This window comes from Selaginella moellendorffii, unplaced genomic scaffold (genome assembly GCF_000143415.4).
Source record: "Selaginella moellendorffii unplaced genomic scaffold, v1.0 SELMOscaffold_28, whole genome shotgun sequence".
Lineage (NCBI taxonomy): Eukaryota > Viridiplantae > Streptophyta > Lycopodiopsida > Selaginellales > Selaginellaceae > Selaginella > Selaginella moellendorffii.
In genome coordinates, this window is record NW_003314289.1 from 392,465 (window position 1) to 412,983 (window position 20,519).

The 20,519-nt window shown below is 45.1% G+C and overlaps 6 protein-coding genes across 8 annotated transcripts; 3 read left to right on the top strand and 3 right to left on the bottom strand.

The window, feature by feature from the left end:
• Positions 1-1,035: 1,035 nt before the first annotated feature.
• Positions 1,036-5,774, bottom strand: LOC9630634 (integrator complex subunit 2). The gene is made up of 14 exons (XM_024680574.1): positions 5,564-5,774; positions 5,417-5,517; positions 4,825-5,367; positions 4,599-4,761; positions 3,891-4,543; positions 3,576-3,833; positions 3,376-3,524; positions 3,194-3,323; positions 2,972-3,125; positions 2,722-2,918; positions 1,964-2,658; positions 1,762-1,906; positions 1,519-1,704; positions 1,036-1,458 (listed from the first exon to the last, which is right to left on the bottom strand). The coding sequence occupies exons 3-14, from the start codon at positions 5,146-5,148 to the stop codon at positions 1,219-1,221; spliced, it is 3,294 nt and encodes a 1,097-aa protein (XP_024536342.1). The 5' UTR covers positions 5,149-5,367; positions 5,417-5,517; positions 5,564-5,774; the 3' UTR covers positions 1,036-1,218.
• A 28-nt stretch (positions 5,775-5,802) lies between these two features.
• On the top strand, positions 5,803-6,402 carry LOC9630635 (probable C-terminal domain small phosphatase). The gene has a single exon (XM_002975470.1). The coding sequence runs from the start codon at positions 5,803-5,805 to the stop codon at positions 6,400-6,402; it is 600 nt and encodes a 199-aa protein (XP_002975516.1).
• A 158-nt stretch (positions 6,403-6,560) lies between these two features.
• LOC9630047 (probable disease resistance protein At5g66910) lies at positions 6,561-10,160 on the bottom strand. The gene is made up of 2 exons (XM_024680414.1): positions 9,843-10,160; positions 6,561-9,789 (listed from the first exon to the last, which is right to left on the bottom strand). The coding sequence occupies exons 1-2, from the start codon at positions 10,118-10,120 to the stop codon at positions 6,561-6,563; spliced, it is 3,507 nt and encodes a 1,168-aa protein (XP_024536182.1). The 5' UTR covers positions 10,121-10,160.
• Positions 10,161-10,341: 181 nt separating this feature from the next.
• Positions 10,342-14,880, bottom strand: LOC9630636. 2 transcript variants are annotated; one of them, XM_002975635.2, is made up of 14 exons: positions 13,994-14,880; positions 13,795-13,929; positions 13,596-13,740; positions 13,256-13,540; positions 12,953-13,202; positions 12,699-12,886; positions 12,495-12,648; positions 12,336-12,442; positions 12,157-12,285; positions 12,009-12,104; positions 11,475-11,959; positions 11,331-11,413; positions 11,145-11,255; positions 10,342-11,074 (listed from the first exon to the last, which is right to left on the bottom strand). In XM_002975635.2, exons 1-11 carry the CDS (start codon positions 14,785-14,787, stop codon positions 11,480-11,482), a joined length of 2,763 nt encoding a protein of 920 aa, XP_002975681.1. In that variant the 5' UTR covers positions 14,788-14,880; the 3' UTR covers positions 10,342-11,074; positions 11,145-11,255; positions 11,331-11,413; positions 11,475-11,479. The 2 variants fall into 2 exon arrangements, with proteins under 2 accessions (XP_002975681.1, XP_024536491.1); XM_024680723.1 differs by having other exon boundaries at positions 10,342-11,078.
• Positions 14,881-14,926: 46 nt separating this feature from the next.
• LOC9630637 (V-type proton ATPase subunit e1) lies at positions 14,927-16,149 on the top strand. Of its 2 annotated transcripts, XR_002993002.1 has the most exons (5): positions 14,927-15,067; positions 15,138-15,185; positions 15,254-15,366; positions 15,621-15,715; positions 15,779-16,149. XR_002993002.1 is itself a non-coding variant. In XM_002975471.2 (3 exons), the coding sequence occupies exons 1-3, from the start codon at positions 14,970-14,972 to the stop codon at positions 15,318-15,320; spliced, it is 213 nt and encodes a 70-aa protein (XP_002975517.1). In that variant the 5' UTR covers positions 14,927-14,969; the 3' UTR covers positions 15,321-15,401. The 2 variants fall into 2 exon arrangements, 1 of the variants encoding a protein (XP_002975517.1); XM_002975471.2 differs by lacking the exons at positions 15,621-15,715; positions 15,779-16,149 and having other exon boundaries at positions 15,254-15,401.
• Positions 16,150-16,733: 584 nt separating this feature from the next.
• LOC9630049 (NDR1/HIN1-like protein 26) lies at positions 16,734-17,783 on the top strand. Its single transcript, XM_024680415.1, has 2 exons — positions 16,734-16,806; positions 17,233-17,783. The coding sequence occupies exons 1-2, from the start codon at positions 16,734-16,736 to the stop codon at positions 17,781-17,783; spliced, it is 624 nt and encodes a 207-aa protein (XP_024536183.1).
• The last annotated feature ends 2,736 nt before the right edge of the window (positions 17,784-20,519 follow it).

Consider the following 20,519-nt stretch of genomic DNA (forward strand, 5'->3'; position numbering starts at 1 on the left):
TCAAATCTTTGATGAAACATTGCACTTTTAACAACTCATTATAAATGCTCATAAGACTAAAGTAAAGATTGTGTGCATATACATCTAAAGACAAAGTCCCTTATTTGATCTCTAGAAGTTAGTTCATGAGATCAACCTCTTCAAACTTTTTGATAAACAAAGTATAGAAAATTTTAATCAAATCACTCCAAGAAGTCAACTTAGAATTAACTTAATTTTCACCTTATGAGACCAATAACTTTCCCACAATTCCAACCAAAAATCAACTTTCTAACTATCGCAAACATTTAGTGATGACTTCCATTCCATAATACCATAATCCTTGGCATGTTTGACGTATCAATAATAATCACAGACACAAGATTGATTCAACTCTTAAGGGTCTATGTGAAGTAAAATGTTTTTAATAAGATTGATAGAATCTTTAACCTCCTTAATATTATTTTAAACCTTAGATATTTGGCATCACAACAACATTATCAAGATTCTTCCTCTTTGTTATAGCAATCATCACTAATGCCATACTTCTCATCAAGATTTATATCCCACTTATCTGCCATCCCAAAAGAATGTGCTGCTCCAATACTAACGAAACTAACAAGGAATGAACCCAACCCTTGAACAGGCCATGGAATATTCTTAAAATATTCTTGTAGTTTATGTCATCCCTTATTTTAATGGATTATCTGCCACAAATTCCATAGTACATCTACAACAAGCTACAAAGTAGGCCAACTAAGCTTCTGGCCAGCACAAAATTCTTAAAGCCCTTTATAAGACAAATTATCTTTCTTTACTTATTAAAAAGAATAGTTTCTTATGCCAGATGTGGCTGCAAGTGTCGTCTTATATTGCTGGCCATGTGGAATATAGATGAACCGTTGTAAGATCCTCACAAAGGATCGAGTCCCTTCGTTGGAGGAAGAGATGACCACCTGACACTCCCTTGCCCTTGCCCTACAGCCCTTCATTGCACAAGTTGTCGGATGGCCACTGATCCACTCTTTTCCTGTATTTGTTCATTTGCAGCGCATCTTTGGTGTTGAATTGTGACCTACTTTGGAGTTAAAGAAAGACAGACTTTCCATCTTGGAGCTGTCTTGCTTACACATAATCAGGCATTTAGAAAGAGCTGCCTCCTTTGCTTAACAAATGCATCCTTGTCTCTGGAGCTTTGCTTTGCGATTCCAGTCGCTTTAGCTCTTTCTTTTCGCTTGGTCAAGTTCCCACCACAAGGCCGAGAGCTCCCACTGCGGCCGCCTCGAGCTTGGCGTCTCGAGGAGGGCCTCCTGCCTTCAACGAAGCTCCAGCTCGACTACACGACTGTAAGATGGCCACCACTTTTGGAGCGAGCACAGGGAAGGTGGTGGCAATCTCTGCGACGGGTTGCAAAATCTGCGCTAAGAACTCGCTGCTGCCAGCGACCTTGGACAGGATGTATGTGACATGAGAGACTACCTGAGGCACACAACACAGATTGCTTGTATCAATGAAAACAATGTGTGGATAATTGCCTACCCTCTCTGCCACTTGGAAGCTTAGATTGGCTTCGGGATAGCAGCGAGTGACGTGCGAGGCGAGAAGGATGGCAAAAACTTGTTTGTGTTGCTGCTGCTGTTGTAATAACTCGTCTAGAAAATCAAGGCAGTGGACCATTGCAGGGACATGCTCTAGCATCACCGGTATACGCGTTGAATCATATCCCTGCAAAATATTTCGAAATGTGCATTGTAGAATGAAACGGGATAGGGAAAAACTTGCCTGGAAATGTATCAGCTTCAGAAGTAGAGAGTTCACTGTAAGAAGTGATGACACCGTCTTACAAACAAGCTTGTTCATCGCCATCGACAAAGACTCTTTCCCCTGGCTTAAATCACAACGCTCCAGTAGAATCTGGCAGACAGCGCTGCATGCACACAAAATTACTCTCTCGAGAAAGAAAATTGAAAACTATAAACTATACCTGTATTGAGAAACGAGTGCCGTGGCGATTTCTTCACGCCTCAGGCCATCTTTCCCAGACTCCAATATCGATGCCTCGCACAGCCTCCTGTTCACTATCAGGATCTCCATTAGCGTGTCCAAGTAAAACGCTAGCATCGGCGTACGAAAAAGCCTCGGGTCGCACGATAAGAAAAGCAAGGGATCCCGGACCAAAGTTCTGTAGCTCAGTAGCGCGTCTTCCTTCAAGAGACCAGTATAGGCCGAGCCAGAGACCTTAATCGCTTTGAAGAAGACTATGATCAGAGGCTCCTTCGCAGCATCTGGCAAAGCGTACCACCAGCTACAAAACTTTGCCTGTACGTCATGCGGGCACGTTGGGTCCAATAAAAACGGCAGCAATTCCTTGATAAGAGTGCTCTCTAGCGTCCAGTAGCTGGGCTTTCCAACCACGTCTGTCAACTTCCAGTCATAGCTAGAAGCTCGCCGACGCATTCCGTCCAGAACACGGAGAATAAGTTGTGGTTCGCTTGGAGCCTTCTTTCTTGCCGATTGAATTGCGTCCACTGATAAAGAGTCCCTGTCTGCCGCATGTTCGTCGGTCATTGCGACGTCGACGCCTACCGTATCAATAAGTCTGTCCGTTGCTTCCATTTGGTCAAGATGGTTGAGTACGATGAACTTTTCAGGGAAGAGTGCAGTTGCGAGAGCGAGCCACTAGGAGCAGCAGATACAAACGTTAAAGGCTTCTAGCATGAATTTGACTTGGTGATTTCTTACCTGAGGAAGAAGATTTTCGTATTGCGACGAGAACTTCTCCATGTACGAGAGCACCAGCCTCCAAGGTGTACCTGAGACCAAATCCGGCCACCATTTTACATCGTCGTCAACACCCAAACTTCTGAGGAGGTGTTCTCTGCAGAGAATGAAGTATGTCGCGAGAACTGCCGGCGCCTGATCGACAGCTTCCCCCAGACCTATTTGCAAGAGAGCGAGCTAATGACATGAATAATCTGGAAAAGAATCTCACCATCATCCGAACAGTTGTTATAAAAAGACAAGCTGCCAGGAGATATGGCATCCAATAAGAACGTCTCCAGCTCGACCGCTTTGAATATAGGGCCTTTGGCATTTCCTTGTTGAACCGGTAAATCCATATAAGATTGGATCAAGTGCACTACCTCCTAGAATCGACGCAAAGCTTGTAAGACAAAAAAGAAAAGAAAAATAAAGACTCTAGAGGCCAACTTACACGACAAACAGGCTCGCGTGCTCTTGAAATACTGTGTATTACTGCACCTAGGATGTCCGTGAAGCACCGACTGAACGTACCCGCGTGAAGTAGTTGCGTGAGACACATTAGTGCACGACTCTGTTGTTTCCTGCAAGAATCAAAAGTCAGTCAATGAGAAAGGTAAATGGTGATTTGATTACACGTTCCCAGCAAGAGCACCTTGAGGCCGAAGTGCAGCAACGGCATTTGCAATCAGCGACGGGTCGGACGTTATTCCAGCAGCCGACGCAAAATCATGCATCAAACCATGGTGCACTGTCACGTGGATTCCAAGTGACTCCCTAACAAACTGCCACACAGTAAGAGCATAGAATAGAAAAGACGCGCGTACTGGATTTACCTGGGCTATGTTGTTCAAGTTTCGTAGAAATAGCTGCACCGACAACCATATGGCAAGCTCCACAGTCGATGAAAAACCGCTGTCTTGCTTCACGGGTGAGAGCAAGTACGACACACATCCATGGTACAGCAGTCTCGTTGGGCTTCCAGCTAGACCTGGTACCAAACATAAATATGCAACTCCAAGTTCGAGAATACGTTGCGAACAACAGGGTGGCTTTGTTTTGTCTTGCGCAATTGTTTTCAACCAGAAATCACTCTGCAGCCATGGCGAAAGATTAAGCCAGAACCAAAACAAGAAAGAAAACTTGAGTACCTCTTCAAACGATGGCGAGATGTCTCCAACTCGAATCAAGACACAATATATCTTCAAGTGTGCATATAGCTCAGGACACCATCCTTTTTTCTGTTTTATCCTCCTCGCATGCCTCAGCAAGGCCTTCCTGAGCTCGCAAGTCACCCATTCCTTGTTAACAAATCTTTCGGATGGCGTCGAGAGACCCTCCTTGTCGGTCATACGCGGAAGTGGCAGCAAACTTTTCTCTCTCGACGATAGATACTGCGCCAACCATGGCAATAAGCTATGTACCGTTCCACCAAGTGTAAAGCTCTTGAACAGAACTTCTGATAGGAACTCGAACTCGTCGTGTAAAACCTCCAGAGTCACCAGTAATGCCAGCTCCTCGAGAACCATTGCCTCCACCATCGCGTCTCTGCAAGTCGAGGCGAACGAACGAGAGACCTGACAAAGCTTGAACAGCGTCCACACAGCGGCTTCCATCTCGCGTGACGGCTTTAAACGAGGCTCAGCAGGCGACTTTTCACGGGCTGACTCTTGATCTAACTCCCGTTTCACGAGGTCCACCAGGAGTGTTGGAGCTCGCTCGACCAGCGATGGATTGTTTGCGAGCGTTGTGACAAGAAGCTCTATGCCACAGGCAGCAGTCAGCAAGCTTTTGACGAGTAGCTCTGCAGAAAAAAAAAAACATTGAATGTGAGCGAGAGAAGAAGAAAAAAATTCAACCTGGAGTGAAAATTGCTGGACAACGTGAAACAGCGATTGGAAGAAGCAACCTTAGCTCGGATAGATATGCCGTGTTATTCCAAATACTGCCCATGCTGGAATTCGAGGTTGCTTTTGAAGCTCTTCCTAGCAAGGATGTTATAACAAGCTCAACGCGCCCTTTCTATAAAAAAAGAGACGATCCATCAAAAAGAAGGAAGACATCCTTTAAAACTTAGAAGATTACCTCAGTAGCCTGCTCAAACGCCAGGCATTCGTCCGGACTTTCCCCGCCATCGAGCAATCCATCTTCGTCCATAGGCGCGGCATTCTCGGCTCCGGCACCGATATTACACGAGATCTCCCCGTAATCCAGCCGCGCATACTCGAGCGCTCGCGAAACGCACCTGTGATCTTCCAAATTCCCCAGCACACAATGCCGCTGCTCCGGATCATCGCACGCTGCAAGTAGAAGCGAGGGAGCGAATGGCAGCTTCACGGACGCATCGATGGCGCGCAGGCGCTCGGGGAACACGCGATGGCGCACGAATTCCAAAATATCGTCCGCCATCGGCCATAAACCCTAACATTCTAACGTAATATTCGAGTGCCGTTACAAGGATATTCTGTGAGCTTTTTAAATAAGCATCATCCAGCATATTCGCAGATTTAGGGCTCTTGGGCATTACCGTCCTGGCTTGCGCTTGGGTTTCTCGACGCGCCCCCTTGCGACGCCGGCGTTGGAGCCCAATCGCACCAATCCACTCGGTTTTGGAGGCGGGTTAGAGGCCTGGATCCAAGAACTTTGTGAGTGTGAGAGAGAGGGAGTAGAATTCCACCTGTTGCTGGTCAGATGGGCGAGACGATGCTCCCAATTTGGACGCCGCAGCAGTAGCAGGAGCAGCAGGAGCAGTGGAATCGCTATCTCCAGCCGCGCGCGCTGCCATAGGACGTCGATCAATCAATCCCTCTATCAAATGTCTTACCAGTGCGCAATTTCTTGGGCGGATGGAAGATGTTGCTCTCCTGCTCCTTCTTGGCCTTCCTCACCATCTCCAGCAGCTCCTGGTCGCTGTCGGGCGCGCTGCTCGCCAGCAAATCCACCGCCCGGTTGAAGACGCGCAGCACCTCCGAGGACGAGCCAGAGAAGCGAATCGCCATAAACCCTAAAAACCCCCACTATTAAAGGTCTTGGGTTTTTTAGGGTTTTGGAGAAGAAGAGAGAATGGTATTGGCGAGAGCTTCCGAGCCGCGGCCATGTCTCATCCCACCCGATCAGCGCCCCGAGCACGAAGGCAAGCCAACCCTAGTTCTCGACATGAATCACACGCTCGTCTCGAGCGTCACAAGCCCCGACCAGAGGTACGACTTCGTTTCCAAAGTCCGTGGATCCGATGGCACACTTCTCACTCTCAAGCGCCCCTTTGTCGACGATTTCCTCCGCCAAGTGGCCCGTGTCTACGAGATCGTCGTCTTCACGTCGTGCGACCGGCGCATCGCGGATCCGATCCTGGACGAGCTCGACCCCGAGGGAAGATTGTTTGCGCACAGATTGTATACCGAGCATTGCAGCTGGAGCAGCGAAGTTGGGCACGTCAAGGATTTGTCGATGCTGGGGCGGGGGATGGAGAGGGTGGTGATTGTGGACGACTCCGAGTCCAAGTGTGTGTGGAACCTGGATAACTGGGTGCGCGTTTCGAGCTTCTGGGACAACCCCGATGATCGCGAGCTGCTGGACCTCGTCCCGTTTTTGCTCGGGCTTGCGAAGGTCGAGGATGTGAGGCCGGTTGTGAGGAAGTGGCGACTACAAAACTTCCGCAAATAATTGGATTTTCCTTAAGGACAGCGTTTAGAAATCTGCGGAGAGCTGGTCAGAGTTTCTTGATTTTCTCGGCTCTGATTGTTTTCGATTGATTTGTAAGTTAGGAACATCTTTCAACCTGTATTGCAATCAAAATGGATTGTTCTTTATCTCCTTAGATATCAAATATTCCTTGTCAGACCTTGAAATCCATCATCGTCGTCACTTTCTTCCCACTCTTGCACAATCTGTTCTGCTTCGTCTAGTTTTTCACAGCCCGAGATCTTCAAGTGTGTGATTGTGGATAGAGAACCTCTGTCAATCTGGATCAAGGATGGTAGATTCTTCAGCGAAAGGCGTTCAAGTCCGTGCATGGGAGGAACTCTTTGCAGCTGCTGACAGTCCGAAATGTACAATTTTACCGCACAGCTTTCCTCGATATCGACCAGAAATGGCAAACTCTTTAGTCGAAGTTCCGTCATCCCAGAAATGGAGGGAACCCTGTGCAACTTCTCGCAGTGCAAGATACTCACCCTTGACATGCTGTAACCTTGTCCAATCTCGACTAGAGATGGCAAGTTCTTTAAGACAAGCCGATAGCCTTTTGCATGATCTGCCGTGGTGGCATTGAGAGATTGAGCTGGGAGGCTGCGCAGCTTCTCACAATCCGATACTATGATCATTTCGAGATTTTTGGACGGCATAATGGCACCAATCTCCACCAAAGATAGTAATGCCACCAGTTCAATCCTCGTGACTGTAGAAGGAAGAGCTGGAACGCTGTGCAGCTTGTCCGGATCTGAAACTGCCTCTGGATCAGATTGCATATTAATTCTTGACAAATATGGTAAGTTCTGCAGCACAAGCTCTTTGAGTGATGGCAATCTAGCTGAAATGCTGTGCAGCATCTCACAATGTAAGATCGTCAGTCGTTCCAGTCTTGGCAAGAACATGTCATTAATCTCCACCAAAGATGTCACCTTGTCCAATGAGAGCTTACGAAGCATAGGAAGAGCTTTGGGAAGCTTTTGTAGCAGCAGCTTCTCACACTCCATAATGTGCAGCATCATCGAGGTAGAGAAATCAATCAAATTGAAGATGAAGATGGATGTCCGTTCCCCCAGTGTAAGGTTGCCTATCACTGGAATGTCGTCTATGCTCTCACGCGTGGAGAAAGAAAGATCTCGGCGCAAGCTTTTTCCAACATAAACCTCTTGGATCAACCCACAGTTATCAATAATAAGATAATCAATGAATAACTGCTCGTCGATTTGTCTTAAAGCTGGTAGTGGTGAATCCAGGTGGACAACAAGCGGTCTCGTGGATTGTACGTGGGGAAGCTGAGCCAGCTTTGGACAGTCTGAAATGCTGAGGCGCTCAAGCCGTGGGAAGGATACTAAACCATCTTGAAGAGCAGAGTCAGGAATGCGTTCCATTGTAGGACAGCCCGAAATTTTAAGCTGCCGGAGGTTGCAAAGCCTGCCCAACCGTGGCACTTCTTCCAGCACTCCACAACCGTCTAATTCCAGGCTCTCCAAGTTCTGAAGCTCTTCAAAGCTGGGTGGTAGGGATTTTGACGCAACCATGATTTGCAAGCTAGTGAGACGTGGAAAGTTGATATGGCACGGCAGCTCTGTAAGAATAATAGCTCCAAGATGTAGCATTGTTAGCATCTTAGACCCACTGAAAGTTTTGAATAATTCCAGTGCGTTTTTGGAGAGAATAAGATCTTCTTTAGGACACCTGAGTTTCCCGTCGTATTTGACATTCAAATGTTTATCTTCAAGTCGTAAAACCTTCAGCTTTCTTAATTTCCTCACAAACTCAAAGTTTACCACTGAAAGTTTGTAATAGTAAATGTATAATTCGCTCAGGTTATGCATCCCATGCAGAAAGCTGAGATCAATAACGGCATCCGCTTCTCTGCCCCGTAGTACTATTCTGAGTGCCTCTAGCTTAGAAAGCTTCCGAAGAGCATTCCACAAGCCACTACACCATGACTCCAAGTGTAAGTACCTGAGCTCCAGAAGTTTCCCCAGAAAAGATTCCGTGAAAGTTGCCACATGACAACGCAGGAACCTAAGCGATGGAGTTTCAATGAGAGGCTGGGAAGTAGTCTTATTGACAAGCACAATCTGTTCAGCATTGGGTTGACTTAAAACTAGATATCCTTGAGTGTCTCTGCAAATCTTTAAAGTGGTAAAAAATAATGGCTCGATGTCTATGATGTAGTCAGCAAAACTCATCATAAGATCGTCGACAACGATTTGATCGCCCCACTGCCGCTGCCCAAACGATGCATCTTCTAGCCTGCAGATGGCATCGTTGAATTTATGCAACTCAAAACAAAGGTTATCGTCTTCTGAGCACCTCATTGCTCGCCACAGGTGAAATAAGCTCGATTCATCCCAGGGATCTCTTAACAGGGCGAGGGACAAAAAGAGCAGCTGCGCATCTTCGTCCAGCTCCATAAAACTCAGTTTCACCATTTCAAATATGCCCTTCCATTCATCCAGTTCCCACCTGTTGATCTTCTCAAGAAGACGCTGCCAATAAAACCAAGGACGATCCTTGTTTCTTCTCATATATCTGCCCATCACCTGAAGAGCCTTGGGAACTCCATTGCACAGCCAAACCACCTTCTCCACATAATCTCTATCAAGGGTGTCTGGGACCTGGTCTTCTCCTCCAAACGCTTGCATGCAAATGAGTTTGTAGCCATCATCAAAAGACAAAGGATCCAACTTGACACTAGTCCACCTATCCTCTGGAAATAGCTTGGCATTGCTGGCGATGGCCACCACCTTGTTCCCCCTCCCCATGTCACCTTCCTGATCTAAAAGATGCAGCCAGTTCTTTTTCCATACATTGTCCAGAACAAGCATGTATCTCTTGAGGCTGCTCCTGGTTATAAAGTTGAAAATCTCCCTGCTTCCATTCGCAACCGATGCTACCCTCCGATCGTTCCCTGTCAACCGAGAAAGTATGTCTGCTTGCATAGTGACCAACGTATCGAAGCGCTCTCTGTAATCAAAACTGATCCAGATGATGCCATCAAAATGACTGGCGATCTCCCCGTCGCGACACAGATGAGTCACCAGGAACGTCTTCCCAACGCCGCTCGGGCCAAACAAGCCAATCCTCTCTGGCCTTCCCTCGTCCAGAAGCAGTGACTTGAACCTGGAAAACTCCTCGTCTCTTCCAACAATCAAGTAGTTTATGCCTGGAGGAAGACTTGGGGGCTGGCAGCGATAGTGAAACTCATGGGGCGGCCGAGAGCCCAAAGCCTGGATTTTCTGAGAGTGGACTAGAGGCAAAGGCCGCTCGAGAACTTGCTGGGCGTTTAAGATAGGCATCAAGCTGTCGAGTTTAGATCTGGCGCCGAAGAAGCGGAAAATCTCCCTGATGTATCTACAATAGAGTGATGTTTAGTGTTCCAGAATTTTTCCAGATGAGGATGTTACCTGGGATGAGCTGAGTGGACGTTCTTGATATGCTGCTCCATTTCATTGAAACAATCGCAAAAACGAGTGAGTGTTTGATATTCATCCGAAGCATGATCTTGTACGGCCGCAATACGCATAAGTGCAAGATTGTAGATAGGCGTGTACTCGGTAATTGCAGCCTTGGACGCGCTTGGGAAATTCCAGTACTTGGAGGCCCCGGATATGAGGAGCTTGAAAGCTTCGTTGATAGGCACGGCAATGACCGCTGGCAACACGGACGTGGGATCGAAAGACATCTTGTGATAAGATAGCTGTTAAAGCAAAAATTGCTCATGAACAAACTATACGAGCTTCACTCCTAGAAATGAAAAGCAGAACGCGTTGTTTGTACTTTTCAGCGTGCTCCGAAGGGTCCTGGCATTGGGCAAAGTCATAGTGAATAGTATAAAGAAAAGTCTTGGGTTGGAAAATGTGGATTTTCAGCACAAAACAAAAAGGAAAGAAAGAGTCACATTGGTGAGAATGAAAACGATGGGCTTTTCTTTAAAAATGAACCGAGAATAAGAACAGGAGTTCTGTGAGTGAATGGTTACCACTTGGTTCCTACCTAGTAACACATTGCTGAAAATGAAAATGAGCTTGTGAGAATGAAGATCGCTCCCCACCTAGTGGAACCCAGGACGGCCCTCGTAGAGGGGCGAGGTAAAAGTCCCGTCTCCACCCCTTAGCTCCACCAGCATGCGCCCGTAGTAAACCGAGCACCCGGTGCCCAACTTGGTCATATCGCGGTTGCCAAACACGAAATCGTTGCGCCCACCATCCACTACGTAGAAATCCATGCAGCCTTTGTACCCGCCATCCAGCTCGAACACTAGGTCGCTCACCTTGCGGTTGTGGACCACGGGCGACCCGTCAACGCGGAATGGGCGGCACAGGGTGGTGGTCAACCCTAGGCGGTTGACCGCGCTGACCGAGACCAAGGCGTCGGAGCCGTAGTTGGGCATGAAGGACGCCGGGCGACCGTTGACCGTGCCGCGGGCCCAAAGGCCATAGTCGTTGGAGTCGCCGTAGGATATCATGAAAGTCTTGTTCACCGGCGGCGCCCCGAGCTCGGCTACCATGTCTTGGGCCTCGCGGACGCTGGCGGGGCGCTTGTCCGCCACGAAGAGGGCGACCTCGGCGTTGGAGACCGACTGGAGGTAGTCGCGGACCTCGACCGGCAAGCCAAGCTCCTCCATTTCTCTCCCCATCTTTCTTGCAAAGGATAACAATGCCAGCGGCGATCAAAAGGGGTCTGCTACTGGACTGCCCATCACATACCTCTTGTGACGCTAGAAAGCCCGAGATCGAAGTGCCAAGAACCAAGAGATGATGTGGCAAACTAGCTTAACGGCTGATGGCGAGGTGGCAGCGATGGACTGGCTTTGTAAACTGTTTTTGATACAAACAGTGTAGGTGGTTAGAAGTGAACTAGTTAGAACCAACTATAAAGTGCTAGAGAAGTACCTTGCTTGTAAGCACGCGCTCCACCGGGGGAGATCTCGTCCTCGTCGCCTGAGAAGCACGCCAAGAAATCTCGTCCTCGTGGCCTGTAGTCGCGAAACTTGTTAGAACCAATTCTACTTTCCAAACTACTAGGGAACTAAGTACCTGGCTTATAAGCACGCGCTCGAGGATGCATCGTCCTCTTCCGGCTCCTGTGTATCAATCTCCACGTCCGACAGTGACACGCCTTCGTGCTCTCCAGCCTCGTTTAGGACGGATCGCTGCCCTTCTCCTAATTGTTGTACAAGTTGGAAGATTGCGCTGCCTGTCGCAGGCCTGTCTAAAGAGCTGTACTTTGGTGCCGGTACTCGAAACGGCAGTGTAAAACTATGGATTCCACCATGGTTTTGTTGTTTCGTTGTGTTGGAATCACCATCGTCCTGGTATGTTGGTGGCGGATCTATGAATATTATCCCGAGCTCGTAGTTACAAATGTGTAGTCGAGTGCAAGGTGGCTGGTACTCGTCGTCGTTTCTCGCCGCCTTGTTGATGTATTTGCCCCACGCGGCGGGGCTAAAGTTGTGTGAGCCTGTATAAATCCAGCCAAATGCTTGGCTTGATGTGGGCGATTTAAATCGTCTCTGTGCTACCTGCAAGGTTGAACAGATAGCATTCTTTGCCACTTAGAACTTATAGTACCTTTACATGCATTGGGATTCCTTCTCGACTAGGTGGACATGGAATTGCGTCGTGCAAGTTGACAGCGCTCGTCGATTTTATTCTCTCCCACGTTCGCTGTTGTTGATAGAAGTGATGTTTGCTTGCTCGGCAAAAAACATTTATGTACCTCTGCGAAGCAAAGAATTCCTCGGTATGAAGAAGGGCCCCATTTCGCGCTTTTTAACCGGTCCAAGGTCGGGAAAACTACTTTTATTGATGGATTGGCCGCCTCATGCTCCGCGGTCCAGCGGCCCCACTGAATAGGAAAAGATCGCAAGATAGTCACGTACAATAACAAAACCTTACCTCCGGATCCGACTCACACGAATCGTCTAGTGATGCCTTGCGGCCTGCAGCATCGGAGAATGATGCCAGAAAGTTCGAGCTCAAGGACGTTCCAATGGAAGAGGAACCTACAAGGACCTCGACAATCAGTTATAGTGATAAGTTTTAAGCAGCACTTACAATACACAAAATCGACTTCAGCGGAATCTGGCCACTTGTGCTCGGCAAGAACTTCCTTTAATCGCCGCAAGCCATATTTCCGTTGAATATGGCGCAGGAGATTGCTCATTGCAGACTCTTGGTCTTTACTAAGAAGCTCCCCGAACTTAGACCCCTGATACACAAAAACACTGTCAACAATGTACGATATAAAGCACGGGTTACCTCAAAAACATGAAGTTTAAGCTGTAATACGCTTTTGCTTTGGCCAGCTGCCACACCAAGCACTTGCTTGGGCCATAGCATGGCCCTCAAGCTACACAGACCAGCGTCACACAGCGTTGAAACCCATGCAGCTGCACGTTTTGGCAAGAATCCAATCGGCAGCTCCTCTGCTTGTGATACAATATCGCCTGTATCACACACACAGAATTATTATCGGTAAATCATAAAACAGAACACCAGAAGTTAACACATACTTTGCTCGAGAAAGCGCAACTGCTGAGTTGGTGGAACCACGGAAATCACCACTGCATTCGGATCAGCAGGTAAGTCTTTGGCTCGCTTCAGTTGGACGTGCACCATGCCTTCTGGATCAAGAGGCAAACTGTTCAAGAGAGCAGCGAGCTTTCGCAATCTCAGTCCATTAGGATCGCATTTGGGGGAAAATTGATGGCTAATTCCCGCAACTGTTGTTGCTACGGTGCCAAGGTAGCTTTTCTCCAGCTCCTGCTTCGGAATTTAATCCGAACGATTTACAAACACCAAAATAAAAAGCTTACCTTCATACTCTCTGGGAAAGGCAACAGTTCCTCCCACAATCCCGGTACTGACGCAACCAGTGACACCGTTGCCTTCGAAAAATTGTAGCAAGCCAAGTCGGTTGCCCAATGAGCTTCGCTAGGAACGTCTTTCACCAAAGTGGAAATGAAGCCAGCCAAGTAAGCTGCAAAATCTCCATTTCTTTCTCCGCCATCGGTAATCTTGGACGAAAATAGAGAGGAATAGTCTCTTGTGTTGCGAAGGGGAAAATCTTGCCACCAAACCGTGTTAGAGACTTGCAGCCACTGTGAGAAAAAAAAGAGTTAGCAAACTCCAAAGGAGAATATGAAAACGAAATACCTGTCTGTAATTCAAGTTGGAGGACGTCACTATAACTCGAATATCTTTTGAACGCTTTAAGAGAAAAAACTTGGGATGATGGCAGCCAACACCACGCATCCTGGATTTATCATTTGTTCGTCGCAAAACAGGGAAAGGCGGATACCTGCATAGAAACATGTAGATACTTCGCCTGGAACATGAGATACGAGAAACTTACACTACTTTCAAATTCGGCCACTCACAATATGGATGCTCCATGCGGTCGCTTATGGCGGTGCTCCAGCTTCGTTCGCTGTCGTGACAAGCTATAGTCACAGGTAATGTCTTTGGAAGCCCGAAGGACGAGATAAACCTGCAAAAAAACACTTGCGGAGATTAGACAAAGAGAAAGAAGAACAGAAAACAAATAAACTCACCAAATAATGTCAGTAGTAAACGATGCCACAAACATTTCTCGAATGTCTTCCAATGGCGCCAGAAGATCTGCCACTGACACGTCTGTTCTGGAGGGCTGTACATCCTCCAGTTTATTCATGCACAGTCCACTTGATTTTGGAAAAGAATCACAACTAGCCACCTTTGTGTCGCCTCCAATCTGTTCAACTTCTTCGAGATCCCTTTCCTTCCCGACGAAAGCTCGATTTTCCAGGCTAGAGTTCCTGGTAAAGCACTCTGATCGTAGCTGCCGGCTCTTATCAATCAGCTTCTCCACCGAAGCTTTCACCCTCTTCACCTTACAGTTGAGACTTGGCCCGAGATGATCAGCCTTGGATTTTACCTGGCGCCGCTGGACATTCATCTCTAGTTCCTCCAAAGAGCTCCTTATAGCATCACTACTCTCGCCAGCATTCTCCACTGTAAACCCTGTATCCTGGATAGAATCCTTAACCGGAGCTACCAAGAACACTCTATCCCCTGGAACAAGAACCCTGGAGCTCCCGAGAGAAATCCTTTCACTGTTGACGTAGACCACGGACGATCTCAGGCAAATATCTGCCCCTTTCTCGACTCCATGGTGCAAGACGAGAGAATTTCCGGCATCCACGAAAATCTGGCAATGCCGGCGACTGACCCTCCCATCCTTGAACACGAGATCGCAGCAGCTCGATCGCCCCACAGTGTAAATCTTCCCTGGAGCTACCTCGAGATCCGCCAAGAACGACTGCGCCGCCAGCGGCCTGACAACAAATCGGCCGCGAGAATCCCCCATCGATGCGCTTAGATCTATGCTCCAATCTGCGCCTACTGGATCTCTAGAGCTGGATTACGCTGAGCGAGCGCCGCATTGGCAGCCTAGCGCGGCCAATGCCCTGCCCTTGCGTAAGAGCCCTAAATTTGAGTATCTTGTAGCTCACGCTTGGCGGGAAAGAACTAGGGTTTGTTGTGAGCGCCATGGGATTTATGGTAACGACGATCCTCTTCTTCGGCGCTGCGCTGCTGGGCTGCCTGGGATTCACATTCTTCTACAACAAAGGGCCATCCATGAATTTGTGAGTAGAAATCTATAGATGCGATCGCTGGATCTTAGGTTTTCTCTGGTTTCCCGTGGGAAATTGGCAGGCTACATGTAACTTTGGTGATCACCGCTGTGGTCTCGTGCTGGATGCTGTAAGATCTCTCTTTCTCTCTCTCTCTAGCAGACTGATACTCTTTTTTATCTTTTATCTTTTTTCCAGATGGGCGATTGTGTATATTGCACAGATGAATCCCTTGATAAATCCCATTCTCTTGGACGAGGAATGACACTACTTCCACACTCCTACTGCCACATTTTTTGTAGCCAGGCCAGGTATATTGTTGTAATCAAATTCCATTTGTTCTTCATGGCGTGCTTTCTCTTCCAATTGGTTCGTCATCGTTCTATGCATTCGTTGTTCATGAGATCTAGTCTTAAATTCACTTGGGCGATTGTGGCTAGAGAACTTTTGCCAGTTCGAAGTCGCTCGTGCTGAGTAGAAAAAAAGCTAGAAGAATTCGCGGGTCAAGTTTTTCTTTTCGTTTCTTTGAAAAGGCAAAACTCTAGAGTTTCTGTGCTGTGGTCAGATTACGCGACAACGAACAGTGGATGACAAAACTTCGTGATTTGGGATCTTATGATCTCTCGAGTTTCAAAAGGGGGATTACAAAAGTTTCGAGCGGTAAGTGATGAGAATCACCACTTCTTTTAATGTGCTTTGATGATTTGACTGTGGAGTTTATAGAATGGCCATCGCCGCCACATCTCCTCCATCGCCTTTGGTTCCACTGCTACTTCTCTCCATTCTGTTTCTCTTCAAAGGCAAAGGCATCCCGGGCTTGAAAGATGGCTTGACAACATTCTCCGTTTGGGCTATACTGCTGCCTCTCATCATCTTTGTTGCTGCGATGATCATCCATCCAAGATCCTCGTCTCAAACCAACACAGCAAACTTACCAAAGCTTTCATCCACACCAAACTATAATCACTTCGACACTTATGGCGCTGGAGCTTCAAATTCCTCCGAAGGCCCCAGATGGGGATACATTCTCATGTCCATGCTCTTTGCGCTGCTCATGCAACTGTTTAAAGAGAAGAAAAAGGATTAGAGCCAAATACATAGTTTTGACACTGTCTTTGTTTGGTATTACACTAAATCGAATATTAGTCAAAATCAGTTGCAGGGATTTTACTGTGGCCAGCGAAAGCAATACTGTAACAAGTTGACGTCCGTTAGACTTGGTAAGTTGGAGAAATCTTCTTTGTCCGGAAGATTCACATAGATGCTAACAATATAAACGTTGGACCTGGTGAATTCCAATCTTATCCTTCTTGGTGGGCACTACACGACCATGTAAACACAATAAACAAAGAGATGAGCCTCACTAAGGTCTTACCCAAGAGTATTCCCTAGTATATAAGCACAATGTATAATCAGTTGGAGGTAGAAGCGATGGGTCTCAAGCTTGGTTTTGTAGTCGCAAGCGTTTTGTGTGTGGCGTTTTATGTCGCAATGGAATGTAATGTTGCTGCTGCTGATGATGATAATTCTTGCGATGGCGGCCGGCACTGGAGAGGATCTGTGTGCTCCTGCGACGGTGGCCAGCATTGGAATGGACACAGTTGCGTGTCACAGAATTGCGACGAAGACGGTGGATGGCACTGGAATGGTAGCAGATGTGTGAGATGCGACTACGACTATGGGTGGCACTGGAGTGGATACGATTGTGTCAAATGCTATGTTGGATGGTCCTGGGACGACGGCAGCAAGAGGTGCGTGAGAGACTGAAAGGTCTCTCAGAGCTCTCAATCAAGAATAAGAAAACCAGCTAAGTATTATAAAGTAGTTGGTTTGATTTATCTCTACTTTTCTTTCTTTCTTTCTATCTTGTAAAGCTTTGCTTCTTCTTTTCGAAACCAACAGTGGAACTAAAATGATACCATGAAGTACTTTGACAAAATCATCTTTCAAACCGTGTGATGGTCGTGCAAGCTACTTCCAGGAAGATCATGCGCTACACAAATTTCAACGTTGAAAACGTACACTCTAAACCATCCCATATGAGATCTGAAACCTCCCTCGATTCCACTTGAGCTTCATAATCGTAGGTAAAATGTCGTCATGCAAGTGCTTCTGCTGCTGCTTCTGCTGCTGCCTCTTCTTCTCGATGTTGTTTGTGATCATCTTCTTTAGCTCAGTCAGTGCAGTCGTAAACCGCTCAAAAGTCCACCACATCCTGGAGGACGCAGTCCTCTCGAATCTTAGCGCAAGCAACTCAAGCTCACAAGGATCCAGGATCGACTCGGCATCTCTAACTTTCAAGGTCTGGTCTCGCAATGCAAACAAGAAAATGGGGGTCCATTTCTGGCACTTGCGAATCGCTGCTGTCTATCGCGGCTACGAGCTGGGAAGAGCCTACGCATCTCCGTTTGTCCAGCCACCTCGAAACATCACACATTTTGAAGCGCCTCTCCAACTTTTCAACCTCACCATTCCTCTTGATCTTGCCACAAAACTGAAGGGCGATCTAGACTCCGGCCAAATTCCGATGAGGATCAACGTGAAAATGCGGGCAAAGTACAACCGAGTCGACAAGTCATGGCAAACAAAGCTTATCTCTGGCGACCTTCACGGGGACGATAAGTGTAACCTTTTGATTGGCGTTAGTTCTACTAATAGGTTCAGCAGCTTGAAAGGAAGGCAGTGTGGATGGACTGTTGCATTTTTCAATCCAAATCAGGGAGCTTGAAAATATATAATCTTGATTTGTTATTTTGCACGGTCCAGATTCTGATTTGAAGGCAAATGCTTTTCAAGGACGCGTGAAAGCCGCTAGAATTCCCACAATGCAGTCAGCCTGAGCGTTGAGTAAAACATTGATTTTGTAAAACACAAGGTCAGGCCATGCAAATATTTGGTCCTTTTGGAGCTTTTGATACAAGAGGCAGCAGACCAGAAGCTCGATCAAGGCTGGGGCGCAAGCTGGGACGTGGTGAATTCAGCATCACAATCTGGAAAAAGAGAGTGCATGGAAATTGTTCATGGAAAAAGAGAGTTGTTGTGCTAATATTGGAGCAGACCAGGACTTTATAATTTTTAATACTTTATATTATTTAAAATAAACAAAATCCAAATAATAATTTAAAAAAACAAGAAAAATACTTTTATAAATAAAATTTAAACTCTTAAATATATTATAGTCATTTCCTAATTAATAAATATGGCTAAAAACATTATTATCAGCTATGTAGAAATATTATTTTTGACAGTAACATATGGTGATGATCCAGAATTTGATTTTCTAAATAGTGTGGATATGAGTAATATTGTTGACGTTATTGATGAATCAATAGGTTTTATTGATTGAAATGATAACTATCCTTTAAATTAATTTAAAGGAATATCAGTAATTTTAGCTAGTGGAATCATTTTAATCAAAATTTCACGTTATTCAAGAAATGCCCTTAATTATGCATCAAGTGGAGCAAATTTATACTTTGGGGAATTCTTTATATGAAGGTTTTGGAAGATTATTTTGAAAATAATTTAATAACATTTTATTAACTGCAGCAAGTTCCATAAAACTTACATTTAAAAATTTTAAAATTTATTATGACCCAGATGGTATATCAGAACCTGAATATTATTTTGTTGGATCAGTTAATAAACTAAAATAAATAGATGATTGTAATATTTATAAAAGTATAATTATAAGTGGTACATACATTAATCCAAGATAATTTTTAATATCTCCAAATAATATTAATATTTTACTAATAAATGTAAGATGTAATCTTGTAATTTATTCTGGAAAAAACAGAATTTAAAAAAATTAAAATTAAAAAAAATCAATTTAAAATGCTATTTGCAGAATTAAATTAAAAGAAATTTTATTTTATTTTTATCATTATATAATACAGAGTAGAAAAGGAACTTATTTTGTAAAAGGAATTTTAATTGTATATTTCTAACATTTTTGAGCCTTCAAAATGATTGTAATTTAGTTTTATATCCCAAGTTATCCTGATAAACCTTTTTGGTCAACTGAAACTAATAGACATAACTTATATTTCTTCTTTATGACCAATGTAAAATATAAACCTTAATTAAACAATAAAATAAAAATTTAGATTTTTTTTAAAATTTATTTTAAGGAAAAAATTTCTCTTAAAATATATAAACAATTTACTATAACACTTAGTTTATTTTGAGTTTTATTTTTTGTGGTATTTTGTTATTAAATAAGAAAAAAAAAATTTAAGCTATATATTTTATGGTTTATGATTAAAACACTTTTTTTATTAATATATTTATGTTAAATACCAAAATATAAATTAAGTAAACCTTCTTTTCATCATATCTACAATAATAACAAAGGCAAGCCTAAAACAATAAGGTTATAGTAAGAAAATCCCTAATGTTTGCTAGAGGGTGGCACATAGAGCATGGTAAGATGCGAGTTTGACACGTGTTTAAGGTGTTGCTGTGTGTGAGAAGTGTTGACTTTTCATGTAACCATAGCTGATGACTAGAATTTGTTTTTTCTCATAACAAAGAAAATCAAATGTTCAGTCAACACACAGGCAAGGAAACCATATTAGTCAAAACATCAAAGAGATAGAAACTCTCTACCTAGGCCAGATATTCCAAGGGACTCTATACCTGGAACAAGGAAATATCCCTTGCAGCAAATTCATCTTGTCCCCTCCTAAGAACATTTTAAATTGCTCTTTCAAGTCCTTGGGAAAGTTTAGATGTACATGAATTCCCTTGAATCCCACTGCTACTCGGTCATATGCCCTTGTGGCTTCCTCAGTAGTGTCGAGCCACACTCACATGGTGGAGTTTAACTAGGGAATTCAAAACGACAAATATGAAGCCTAATTCGTTGGATGTGGAGTATGGCCTTATGGCATCTGTGGAGCGATAGAGCTAAAGCAAGCCTTCTGCAAAGTTCCTTTGAGTTAGCAATTTGCAAGTGATATTTATCACTCATTGTAATCATTGTAGTGATTGGAAATCTTTATACTAGCATTACGTAATAAGCCAAAACCACTCAAATTCATTTACCTTACTTGTTTATGTTCTTTTGCTTCTTCTCTTCACCACACTATAGCCGGTGAAGAGACATTGTCTTATAAAATAGAGACACCAGATCTTGAGTTCATGTCCACCCCTAATGTTATTCCTGCTGAGAGTGTAAAAGAGGTTGCTCCATGACTAGATAAAATGTAAATAGGCTAGAGGAGACAATTTTATAAAAGAGCTTTGTTAGTGATGTAGCAATTCCAATGTAAAGTCCATTATAAGATAGAGCTATTCTAGTGCAGTGTTAACCATAAAGTTGAATAATTATGGTCAACCACGTGGTTGAGCAATTCTAGTGCAAGTTCTAGCATAGGATGGCATCCATTGCACCCCTGCCCCCCCTGCCCCCCGCCCCCCGCCCCCCACCCTCCATAGAGTCAAGAGTATAGCTACACAT

Bases quoted from the DNA above. Each gene is read 5' to 3' on its own strand.
- LOC9630634 (XM_024680574.1), bottom strand. From the start codon at position 5,148: ATGGCGGACGATATTTTGGAATTCGTGCGCCATCGCGTGTTCCCCGAG. The intron at 3,126-3,193 runs GTAAGTTGGCCT...CGTCGATTCTAG, and splicing joins CACGCGAGCCTGTTTGTCGT to GAGGTAGTGCACTTGATCCA. The intron at 2,659-2,721 runs GTAAGAAATCAC...TGCTGCTCCTAG, and splicing joins ACGAAAATCTTCTTCCTCAG to TGGCTCGCTCTCGCAACTGC.
- LOC9630635 (XM_002975470.1), top strand. From the start codon at position 5,803: ATGGTATTGGCGAGAGCTTCCGAGCCGCGGCCATGTCTCATCCCACCC.
- LOC9630047 (XM_024680414.1), bottom strand. From the start codon at position 10,120: ATGTCTTTCGATCCCACGTCCGTGTTGCCAGCGGTCATTGCCGTGCCT. The intron at 9,790-9,842 runs GTAACATCCTCA...ACTCTATTGTAG, and splicing joins GTCCACTCAGCTCATCCCAG to ATACATCAGGGAGATTTTCC.
- LOC9630636 (XM_002975635.2), bottom strand. From the start codon at position 14,787: ATGGGGGATTCTCGCGGCCGATTTGTTGTCAGGCCGCTGGCGGCGCAG. The intron at 12,649-12,698 runs GTAACCCGTGCT...TTTGTGTATCAG, and splicing joins TTAAACTTCATGTTTTTGAG to GGGTCTAAGTTCGGGGAGCT. The intron at 12,105-12,156 runs GTACATAAATGT...TATCAACAACAG, and splicing joins GAATTCTTTGCTTCGCAGAG to CGAACGTGGGAGAGAATAAA.
- LOC9630637 (XM_002975471.2), top strand. From the start codon at position 14,970: ATGGGATTTATGGTAACGACGATCCTCTTCTTCGGCGCTGCGCTGCTG. The intron at 15,068-15,137 runs GTGAGTAGAAAT...GGAAATTGGCAG, and splicing joins AAAGGGCCATCCATGAATTT to GCTACATGTAACTTTGGTGA. The intron at 15,186-15,253 runs GTAAGATCTCTC...TCTTTTTTCCAG, and splicing joins GTGGTCTCGTGCTGGATGCT to ATGGGCGATTGTGTATATTG.
- LOC9630049 (XM_024680415.1), top strand. From the start codon at position 16,734: ATGGGTGGCACTGGAGTGGATACGATTGTGTCAAATGCTATGTTGGAT. The intron at 16,807-17,232 runs GTGCGTGAGAGA...TCTTTAGCTCAG, and splicing joins TGGGACGACGGCAGCAAGAG to TCAGTGCAGTCGTAAACCGC.